The 12,215-nt window shown below is 41.4% G+C and overlaps 1 protein-coding gene across 4 annotated transcripts in view; it reads left to right on the top strand.

Moving 5' to 3' along the window:
* The window catches only part of NRG2 (neuregulin 2), a 144,260-nt gene that overhangs the window by 123,530 nt on the left and 8,515 nt on the right, over positions 1 to 12,215 (top strand). For all 4 annotated transcript variants that reach the window (XM_079983547.1, XM_079983545.1, XM_079983546.1 and 1 more), the window contains 2 exons: positions 9,324 to 9,426; positions 10,954 to 11,077. In XM_079983547.1, coding sequence (XP_079839673.1) covers positions 9,324 to 9,426; positions 10,954 to 11,077 — 227 coding nt within the window. The remainder of the gene's footprint in view (positions 1 to 9,323; positions 9,427 to 10,953; positions 11,078 to 12,215) is intronic.

The following is a 12,215-nucleotide window of genomic DNA, read 5'->3' as shown; positions in this document are numbered from 1 at the left end:
TTATTCTGCATCATGTGTAGAATGACTCTTGGGAAGAAGTACATGATCCCATTGCCAGAGGGACTGCGCTGGGGTCTGAATGCATAAAAAGCTAAACTTGGAGCATATCAGCAGTTTCTGTAGGAGGCTATAAAGCCATCCCTGATTATTATCAGCCCTGTCGTCTAACCAATGATCTGCTTCCTGCTTCTTTCCTCATTCACTCAATATAATAGCAAAAACAGCTTGTTGTGTTGCCACACTGCTGTAGTAATTTCCAAGAAGAAACAATTTCCCACGCTTAAACTTAACAAACAGAAAAACGTGCTCACACGTATTCAAAGCCAGATATCGTATCCAAACATCTCCCTCTGAGTATCCTCCTTGTTTCCTATGTTCTACTAGCTTCAAGTGAGGTTTATGAGGCTGGTTTAAAAACAAACAAACAAATCCTTCCACATATGTCAGGGTGGGGAACCTCCCAGTTTGGCGCATGAGGCTGTTTTTCCCCAAATGATACCCTCTGGCCTCATATCTGATGTCTTTTCCCATGAGGAACTCAGTTGCACAGATGGCATCCCTGACTCGGTTGGCCTTGGGAAGAGGTGAGGACAGGGCAGGGCGAAGCAGTGATACCCAAATACCCAGCAAACCTCCTGGCTATTGGGTGCTTGGGTGGTGTTGGCCAAGGGACCTTGATAGGCAGCTGGGTCATACCTGTGCTTGATGGACACAGAGGTTCTTGGAAGCACCCTCAAGTCCCCTTCCTTCTGCCTTGCGGCTGTTCTAAATCCATGCTCCACAGGTTTTCACATATTTCCTCCTCCTCTTGGCTATGTAGCACTGACACACGAATGAAGCCAGTGAAAAAATATAAATGCAGAAGAATATAGAAAGGGAATTACTATAACATCCGATGTCTTAGGAAAAGCACATGTCTTTCAAGCCTCAATGACAGTGAAAACCAAATGCTTCTGTTCAGAGAAAGCTTAAAATAATACTCTCACTTGTATGAAACATGGAGCTTAGTCCACAGTGCTTGGTTATCATTTACCCACACAATCAGTTTGCAGGACAGCCTATCTAGGAAAGACAGGCAAGTGCTTTCCAGAAGGAGGGTATTTATAGCACTAGAGACACTTGGACCCCCCCCCCCAGCCTATTCCTGTGTGGAGTGTTTGTCCATGTTTCCAAATTACTACTGAATCTTGCAAAATTTCATACTGATAGCACCAAATGGACCTGTGTGAATTCATTAACCACAGTACATTCTCATCAGGTTCTTCTTTGTGGTGGGAATAGTAATAATAATAGTTCACATGGAACAGCTACATCCCACCCCATACCATCTGCTGACAAGAATGCTGTAATTGAAGGGGTAATGTGCCTACTTACGTATCAGACCATAATTGTCAATTATCAGGAGATCCACTTCTGTGAACAAACAAACTTATGTAGAAAGTGGCCTTGAACTGAGTGCTCCTGAATCAAAAACACTTTGAAATGACATTTGGAATTGAGGATTTTTGACATCCCTACTTAGCTTAAACTTGTGTTGCTTTTTAAAAAATATATTTCTTTCTAGGCTCACTGTTATGCAAGAAATATCTTTTGCCATCCTGCCTCTTCTTTTCAGCCCCGCCCCCCCCCCCCAGCCATGCGTGTACCTGTAACGCTCCGTGGATGACATTTCTTCACATGCACGTGATTTCCTCTTAACAAATTATCGCACAAGATAATTTGTTATTTTTAAAAAATCACATTCTAGCACATGCATGAAAGAGTTACTGGACCCTGGCTCAAATTTCTTACAATTTAAGTGGAATTTCCAGTTGCTGTTTACATTGCCTCATATTCTCACTGTACAAACCTGTATAAGTTTACATGTTATAAATAGTTTCATAGCTAATTATTTTTGCTGAACATTAAGGTCTCTAATTTCAAATGAAACTTTGTGCTTCCAAAGTATTGTCACTACACAGTAATAGATATAACAACAAATGAGATTTGCAGCACAGGCCTAGACATGTCTACTCAGAAGTAAGCTCCATTGAGTTGAATGAGACTTACTCCTATCACTAGGAAGAATTATATTCACCAATCTGAGAATCAACGTTTGAGGTTTTTTCCTTCCTTCCTTCCTTCCTTCCTTCCTTCCTTCCTTCCTTCCTCTCTTTCTTTCTTTCTTTCTTTCTTTCTTTCTTTCTTTCTTTCTTTCTTTCACATCCTGCCTTATAGGAAACAAACAGATCCTCCCACGGCAGTTCACAATAAACATCAACCTATGTTGTTGTTGCTGCTGCTGTTTTTTAAAAAACCTCACACCCAAGAAACAATATAAAACTATTAAAAGCTATCAGGATCCTTCCCACCAGACAGCTGGTGGTGAAAAAGCCTTGTGGTGGTGAGATCAGAGGGGGGTAATCCCAGTTGGAGCAGATCTGATGTTGTGGTCATGGAATTTATTTTATTTCGAAGCGAAGTTAAAAGAACAAGATCACTAAAGAAATAAACTCACAGATAAATTATTGCATTAAATCTGGCTACTTTTGCAGAGTACCAAGATTCTTGGGTACAGCACTCAATAACAACACTCTATCATAGTAATACTTCTTAGCTATTTGTTGCAGCTGTGAAGAACAAATTTTCAAACTTTTAGAAATTACGCTAAATACAGTCTTCAGTGTGTGCTTTCTCTCTCTCTATATATGTGAAACTTCTTCCATCTAGGCAGTCTCAGCATAGGGTTGTTCAGGGAAGGGGTGTTTAAATGTGCAGCATGAGTGTTTCAGCATGACTGAAAAACTTCCTGATGGGCGGCCTTTCTGTTTCTTGCAGCAAAACATGTTCAAGGCTGCTTCAGATCCTCTAGTTTCTAATGAAAGCAATGTGAATCTTAGGTCTTCTTTAAATTGGTAGATGCCAAGGTTGGGGCAGCCTGATACCAGTTCAGATTTCTGGTGTCTATGATATAAAGTCAAAGGAGATGCTCTGTATTCTAAAACCATCGTCTGCAGTACGTTCATATGCCTATCTAATATTGCAAAGTGTTGAAACTTTAGATGTGGCTCAGCTGCCAGGGCCCTTGCTGAGATTTCAAATTAAAATGTGGGAGTGGCCTGTATACTCTTCAAGAGAATTGGATCCCCCCCGCCAGATATATTTAGTTAGCTAGTTAATTTATAGACCACTTCATATTTCAGCAGAAATCTCTAAGCAGTTCACATATCACAAAAAAAGGGGTACAGCAGTACCTTGGTTTATGAACTTAATCTGTTCCGGAAGTCCGTTCTTAAACCAAAGCGTTCTTAAATCAAGGCATGTTTTCCCATTGCAGCGGGGGACTCAATTTACAAATGGAACACACTCAACAGGAAGCGGAACATGTTCTGCTTCCAAGGCAAAGGTCACAAACCAAAACACCTACTTCCAGGTTTGCAGCATTGCACTGCAGCATTGCAGCATCCAAGTTGTTCATAAACTAAGCTGTTCTTAAACCAAGGTGCCACTGTATTGGTATAAGAAATCAGTAGCTGAAGGTGGCACTACTCACCTGACCTCTCTCTGGCTGAGTCGCTGCTGCATTCAGGGATGGCAAGCAGGCAGGGTGAGGCCAACGTGGTACAAACACCATGACAGAAGCAATGGATTGGCTCCAGCAGCGCATATGCACTGCACCAACCTCTCTGCCACCTTGGCCCTTCCCATCCTGGTTTTCAGCAGGAACTCAGCTGGAGAGAGGTCAGTTGCGGTGACACAGCCCCCCCCCCCCCCCAACATTCAAAAGGAAACTCTGATGATACTCTATGGCTAATAATTATTCCACCTACAGCTCTTCTTTGTAGCAAAGATCTTTTCCGATCACAAGCCAGGCAGAGAGGAAGGGTTTGGGAACTGGCATGTACAAACTGGTGAAAAGGCACTTGCTTTCCCTGTTTCCAGCTTTGCATGTCCTGAGTATAGAGAGATACTCTAACATCTCATGTGAGAAAAAGGCTTCTCATCTTACTGATAGTCAGTGGGATTTGCCCATTTAAGCCGCTTTGAGCTAGATTTATAATAGCACATTCCCATTTTGAAAAGCAAGGTGTGGGTTTGAGGGCCTAATGTGTGCCTGCAAATTCTGACAGCCAAAGTATAAACCCCCTGAGTGCTTATATACTGGAAAGGTAACACAAGGGTCAAGCCATAGAATCCGCAGGTATATTCACACCTGAGGCTGAAAGTGAAGTCTACAGTGCCCTTCAGTTCTCTGGCATCAGAATGAATAGCAGGAGAGAGGCTAAAAAGCGCTTTAAGCCTGATATTTGAAAACACTCTTTTTAAGGCTAGTTTTGATACCCACTTTTTGGAATGGAATTTAAGCTGTAAATTGCTTAGGACATCTTAGTTTTTCTTTCACCATTTGTCAGGCAGTAGATGCCAGCAGTGACAGGTGATAAGAATCTCTGGTTTTGGTGCCTTCCTTTCTGAGTAAAGGCCAGATCCTGACCCATCCAGCACCTCTACTTGGTTGGATGACTATTTTTGTGTGTGTGTGTGTGTGTGGTTTTTTTTGCTAAATCCTAAAGGGAGGAGTTATGTAGAACACCCGGTCAGTTTTGCAGATGCCAGCAAGCCCAAAAGTAAAATGAAACCACCACTTCACAGAGAACAATCTCTTCTACACAAGATCCCTGCATTGGTGATAATGCTGCATTCTAAGCTTCTTAATCCCTTGCAGGATTACTGATAGCCCATTCTTAAGACATGTGTTGGCTTGCAAAATATGTTGGATGGCAAGCATCAACAGAGGGACACAGAGCACAGCAGTGGTTTGCCAGTGCAGCCGTGGTACATCAGCTGCACCAGCAAATTCCCATTGCATCACAAATGTTAAAAGTAGGACAAAATGAAAAACGAAAAGAATGAATTCATCTGAACATTTGCTATATGCACCGCCACAGAAGGCACAGAACTCATAATACGTTTGATTGCTATTCTTAAATGAATGGTGAAAGAAGTGAAACAAGTGAACATGAGTAAGTAAAAGGTGAGAATAGGTATAAATGCTCCATTCTTGCTGCCTGCAACATTTAGACTGCAATCCTATGCATGCCTACTCCAAAGTAAACCTACTGAAGTAAACAGGGTGTGTTTGGATTGCTGCCTGATTGCACTGTAGCATACCTTTTAGGCATAGCTGTCAACCTTCCCTTTTTTTTTGCGGGAAATTCCCTTATTCCAGTTTCCCGCTGCTTCCCGCTGCTATCCCGGATTGTTAGATATCCCGTAGACTGTCCCTGGGACAGGTGAGGCTGCTGATCCCTTGTTTTCGAGGCTGCTGATCCCTTATTTTCAAATATGAAAGTTAACCAGATACCATTACGAGCTGCTGACAGTCCTTCAGTTGACAGCTATGCTTTTAGGGCATGTTATTTCATTTATTGGTTCAAATTTCACAGCACAGCAAAAGCTTACCTGTCATACTTTAAAGTGCATTACTCCTTTATTTCTATAGCTGTGTTCAAATAGAGGAGCTCAGACTCTTATTGAGGAATAAATCAGAAGTTCATGGGCAGTGACCCTCCCCCCACATTAGCCTCCTTGTTAGTTCATACCACTTTTTGTGAAATAGTTTTAAAAGTGAAGTAGAATTCATATGGGCTGAAAAGTTACTCTAAGGATGTGAAAGAATTGAATTGATTTGTAAGACTCTAAAATAAGGGCCTGATAAAAATTTATGCACAGGTATGTGCAACAAACTTCAGCTGCTGGTTTGGTTGCAAAACCCCCCTCAAAACAACCACCCCCACACACAAAGGGATCATTTTCAGTGAGTGGTGAAAGGATTAAGCAGTCCTCCCTCCTCCTGCTTCTGTGCTCTAAGTTGTCACTTCCTAAAGCAGCTTTTCTGCAACAAAAGCAGCCATGAGAGTTTTGTGGCACTTGTTTGCCCATAAGATTTGATTAGGCCTTCAGACAGAGCTTTTCATGCCAGACAAGGTAACTGCCTTAAATTAGAAAGTATGTATGCATATACAAAAAGACAAAAGTGTGTGTGTGTGTATCTGTTTCTAATTCTATATAAACCAAAATATTCCATATACCTAAAATATGTGATTACTGCCTATAGTGAAGGGCTAATGTACTTCATTACAAAACTTTGGTTTGGGAGGGGATCATTTTCTAGGTCATAATCTTCTCCCTTTTATGAAATTGTAATTTAATATTATGCATGTGTACCTAACAAGTGTAACTTGAGAATTATTTGGCGCAGACTACGAACCATGCCTTCATGGATTTTTATAATTTATATAGCCTTATCTGCAGTCATTCCTTACTCAGGCCCTCCATTCCCAGGGAGACTATTCAGTCTCTCACTCCATTCACACTGGGCTGTGTAAGCCTGACCCCCATCCAATTCAGGGCCTGATTTGGTGATCTGGATCCAGCCCTGATTAATTTTGGATTAATCTGAGCCCAGTGCAACCTGATCTGGGACTGGAAATCAAAACCTTGTGTTCATGTTCACTTAAACTCTGAAATCAAAATGGCCATTACTTTTTTGTTTTTTTCACGTAGATGTATGATATTGGGAGACATGGTAGCCTCCCAAGAGAGGATTAGCCTTGCCAAATTTCAGACAGTCAGTTTTCTGCTTGTGTTTAAGTTTGTATCCCCCCCCCCAAAAGAAACTAATGTTATTAAGACTGTACTGCACTGATGTATGTAATATTGCCCTGTATGTGTGCTGCTTGTTCACTGACTGTGTACAATGTATTGGACTGTGTACAATGAAGTCACAAGACTTAGACACAAACACAGAAGACTAAGTATTAATACAGAAAGCAGAACACAGCTGTAAATAAAATGCAAACCTAACCTTAAAAACTAGGGCCAAAATTTGGGGTAGCAGGGAAAACAACTGGTTATTTTGTGGAAGGCTGGGACTGGATTGATTGGGAAAGGATGGGAGACAAATAGGTATGAGAGATGCTAAGCCAACACTTCAGCTGGTGGAAGAGCTGCAACAAGCAAGCCGTTGGCACTCTACTCTCGTATAAAACACCCCAGTGAGAGAGACACAGTTGTTGAAGAACCTCATTTCAGACAACATGGAGGCAGATACGCCAAACAAACAAACAAACAAACAAACATGACTGGCATTAGAGACCAGATCTACCATTTCTAGGAAATTTGGTGACTGAGTGGATGTGAGACATTGCTAGACCTGGCCTCTAAGAAAATTATATTCCAGGTTTGCTTCTCTGTTGTTTCTCAGTGGGTGAACCTGCATCCAAACACCACCTGTTCACTCACAGTTGTAGCCCCCCATTCCTTCCCTGGTTTCCTTCCCTCTCCCAGCCTTTAACCAGGTGCACTTCTGCTCCAATTGACTTGACAGGCTCACAACACTGGGCTACACCTTCATGGTGGCCATATGCTACTCTAAGCCTGCCTCCGCCCAGCAAAATGTGTATATTAACACTGAGTTACTTTGCAGGGTCGACATAACCCATGCTTTATCAGCATCGGTCCTACCCTCTGCAATATGAGCATAATAATGATGGCTTTTTTTCATTGGCCCAGTAATTTTTTTAATGTTTACTAACTCAGAAAAATAATTTTTGTATAAAATAAGATGAGATCTTTGTTGCTGCCTTTGTCTTTGAGCTACTACACCTCAACCACAGCAACGCTACAATTCTGGATAGCAGAATTGCTTTCTGTGGGGCAGCAATTGCTTCTCCACCATTAAAGACTATCAGAAAAATCTTAAGAACAAACCAAGATGTTCCTGTTTTGGAGACTATATAATTCATGTTTCATTCAAACCTTCTCTTTGTCTGATTGGCTAGATCTTCTTTCCTAAAAGTCAGTTATTGCTGACACTTCATGCATTGAAGTACTGAAACGCAGGAGCAGGCTAGTCTGTCATAAAAACCAATGGGCGAGCATAGTGCCTGCAAATAGTGTCTCATATCTCGTGTCCCTCAAGTGCTAGAGACATACTTTTTAAAAAAGGAAAAGAAAGCTGAGAAACTGGAGATTATTCAGGGGGGTGGGGTGGGCAATTGCCCTCCCTGTCTTCCCTGCTGACAACCCATTTCTCCTCAGCAAGTAATCACTTCCAACCATTGGTTCATCTGCACAGCTTCTGATAGCAGAGAGGCTTGGGTCTAGACACATCAAAGAAGCATTTCAGTTAAACGCGTTGTAAATTTAAACAGGGAAATCTGGTAGAGAAAAATGGCACTCCACAATGTTATATTGCATATACAACACATATAAATTGCTTATTCTTTACCAATGTAGCCGAGTCCTGGATGCTCTCCTACTCCTCTGCTGTTCTTAGAGGCTCCAGTAGCCAAAAGATACACAGTGGTTCAGTTTCTCTTCCACTGTGTTCTGGTTAGTTGTGTGCGTTCTGTGACATGTAAATGCTACCAGAGTTAAGAGATGTTGGGCTGTAATACAGGGCTCAGAGCAAAGTGTATGTAGATATATATTTCCTTTGGCCACTTTACCAACAAAAAATGAAACTCAGCAAGTGTTTTCACTGTGGGTCAACATGAATTTTCTGCAGTATTGAAGGACATTTGTGCGTATGAAAAGACACTACTGACAGTGCCAAAAAAGAGAAAAGAAACAAAGTAGATCAATATATATATATACAATGTGTATATTGTTTTATGTGTTATATTTATTATTTTATGTAGACATAATTACATAATTTAAACAACTGCAATACATTTCATCATAGTGGGGAAGGATGACCATGTGATCTGAATGCCTGCTTACTCTGCTGTTCAGGTGCTAAGCGTTGATGGGCAACTTCAAGGCCCCTCCTTTCTCTTCTCAGGGTTGTTTATCTTTAAACCAGACTTGGACCAGATAGCCCTTCAAATAGAGAGGTTCTTCAAATGCAAGACCACTTTGTAAAGTAGGACACATGACCACTCTATGAACATATGAACACTCTGTGATATGGAAGAACTGCTATGCTCTTGCTTGAATGCTGTCATGCATCGGGTATTCTACAAATAGTTGTTCAAAAAAGAAGTAGGTTTGTGGGATTATTAGAAAACATGGAAGAGATGTCTTGGAAAGAAAAAGGAACCCAGTGTGAATTGTTTTTTGTTTGATTTGATTCACATGGACAGGAAATAGTAAAAGCAGTGGTTTGGAGAGAAGTAGAATATCTACACCTAATGTTGGGCTGGGGGTACAGATTTTAGTGTATAAATCAGGAAAAGAGCCCATTGGGTTCCAATCTCCTAGTGAGAGGGTTGGTATATTCAGAATTCACATTTTTAAACTGATATGTTTTTAACTGCTCATTGTTTTTATGTCATTTGCAGAAGCTGAGGAGCTGTATCAGAAGAGAGTTCTGACCATAACTGGGATTTGTGTTGCATTGCTTGTTGTGGGAATAGTGTGTGTGGTAGCCTACTGTAAAACCAAGTGAGTGACATTTCTTAATAGTAAAGAGAGCTTTTATAATGCATGGACAGTTTATGCCGTTCTTAAAGTTCCAGTTGTTACCAGCCTAAAATACTGTTGTGTGTAACCTGAGCTCTGAGTGGCGTCACTGCAGGGATTCCAGCACTTACCCAAGGGTCAGTTTCACTGGACACATAGGGTTTTATTTACACCTATATGCAACCTTACTAAGCTTTAGGGTGGAAAAGGAAGGGAATGGGTCTACTGTTTTCAGCAACTGATGTAACATGCAGTTCCAGAGTGCTTTCAGACGGACAGCTGCTAGTGTCACCCAGCAGCATAGCTACATGGGAGGAGGCTAGAGCAGTGTCCACTTGCCAGGAAAGGCATGGGGCCGAGTGAGGCAGAAGTGAGGTCATGGGAGCTCTGGGTTCTTGTTGTTGGTCCCACAAGTGGGTGAATGCTTCCACCCACTGGGAGCTCTCCCCACCTCATTGCCACCTTGCTCCACTTCCATTCCTCAGGGATCAGCACCAGTGCTGCTACTCTGATACCCTCGGGAGCCCATGGTAATTTACATTGTTAACAATTTTAGAAATATAGGCAAAAAGCTGTTGAAGTGTGAATTAGAAAATCTTTAAAGAAAACAAAACAAAAAAACTGATAAAGTGGTGCAAACCAGAACAGTAATAGTGAAAGTTTACTGAAGTGTAGTAGTAGTAGTAGTAGTAGTAGTAGTAGTAGTGGTTGTTATTATTATTTACTAATTATTACTATTTTTTCATCTGCTTTATCTTGCTCAAGGCAACCCAAAGTGATTTACAACCAAACAAAAAACCCCACATAGAGACACTGAAACCATATGTATGCCAATTGGCTCCCTCTCTCAATACATCAATGCACACATTGAATACCATGCCTTAGTCTAAAGAGAACAACAAGGCAGGAGAGTAGTGCTAAGAACAATTCCCAGCTGAAGTAACTGTACTACTGTTCTCTTCATGCATCTCCAGTGGCTTATCTAATCTGATAAAGTTCCCATGTGCAAACTGCAAAGATTGAACGCAAGCCAAAATTCTCTCATTCCATCCTTTTGTCCAGCCGGCACCCTGTCTTTCTTGGCACGAGGATGCAGTAAAAAGAGCTGACCATTGTCAAGCTTTGTATTTCCCAATTTATTTTTTTTAATGTTGATTTCATTTTCAAAGGTTTACATACTTTGCCATCAACAATACGTTTAATTTTTCCATTGACTTCCCATCCCTCCCACCACGATGTTCTATGTTTATCTTTTAATGCTGTATATTTTAACTTATAACGCTCCATATATACATCCTACGTTATTGGCATTAATGTCTTTCTACAGTTGCTCATATTTCAAATCCTACTGGCATTTTCATGCAATTACAATAGTTCTTTAGATATTCTACAAAAGGTTTCCAATCCTCAAAGAACATTTCGTCATTTTATTCCCCTAATCATAACTGAATATCTTTTCAGGATGAAGGCAAGCGTCAGTAAAATGTATTAATCTGTTTAACTCTTTAGAAAACAGAGAAATCAAATGCATAACCATTTGCGGCAAAATATGTGTCCAGCCCATCAGAACAGAAACCTTGCAAATGGCCCTAGTCACCCCCGGCTGGACCCTGAGGAAATTCAGATGGCTGATGTAAGTAGCTTTTTTAAAAAAAAAATCAGGGTGTGGGAACCTCTGAAATGGCAATGGGGGAGGGGATAGATCAAGGGCAGAGGGGCAAATGGTCATTTCCTCCTCCTCCTGCTCCCCCCCCCCCCGTTCTATTTCTATTTCCCTTCCTCACTTTCTCCCTCTTGTTCCTTCCCTTGGCTTTTCCAGAGGCAGTTCATGTAGTAGTTTATTGGTGGGGCTCCCAGCTGCTGCACTGAGAGCTGCTGTATGTGAGGAAGGGGGAAAAGGACACTGAGACACAAAGGCACAGAGGCTGCTACTTCAAGTCCCTGCAGGTGCATAGCAGCCGAGTGGGCAAGCAGCAGCCCAGATGGTCTACAAACACACCTGGTGTGTTTCCCAGGGATGGGGGAGAACTTGCATTGCATTTAGAGGCGGATCCATCAAATTCACACTTTCTAGAACAATCTGAGAACCAAAACACAGAACCTTCCTTCAAAATTGGCAATTAACTGAATTTTGTGATGTATTTCTCCAATCAAACAGTGTTTACAAATATGCATATATTCACAGTAAGGTTTGCATTAAGAAAGGAGCCTGTTAGTGGAAATAACATAAAAATGCATCGTATTAGGACAAAGCGCTTGCAAAAGTGTGTGCATTATGTAAAACCGCATTTTTAAAAGTCGGTTTGGAGAAATTCACACAAAAATGCTGAATAGAATCATAGAATCATAGAGTTGTAAGAGACCACAAGGGCCATCGAGTCCAACCCCCTGCCAAGCAGGAAACACCATCAGAGCACAAGGTCTAGAGTGGGAGTTTGGCAAGAGCTGGAGGGAGTTTGGCAAGAGATGGTGGGTTGGCAGTGTAGGCAACCAAGGTGAGCATGTGTACAGCCCCTAGTAGTTCATAATCATTATACACAACAAGAAAATATCTGTGTTCATTTCTCCATTTCTTTTTTATATGAGTAACAAAAAACATATTTGCCCCAATCCACCTGCATGCGCCCTGTTGAGTGCAGCAATTAATAGTTTGGGATGAGGATGTGCCTCTCTGTTGGCAGCAAAACATTAGCGGATGGAGCCTCTACCCAAATCTGTGGGCTCTAGCTGAGCATCACAATACAAATATGATAGCCATGTTCAAATATACA

Source organism: Podarcis cretensis (assembly GCF_951804945.1).
Source record: "Podarcis cretensis genome assembly, chromosome: 7".
In the NCBI taxonomy this organism is placed as follows: domain Eukaryota; kingdom Metazoa; phylum Chordata; class Lepidosauria; order Squamata; family Lacertidae; genus Podarcis; species Podarcis cretensis.
The sequence above is the reverse complement of the archived record's forward strand: the minus strand, read 5'-3'. Positions and strand labels throughout refer to the sequence as shown.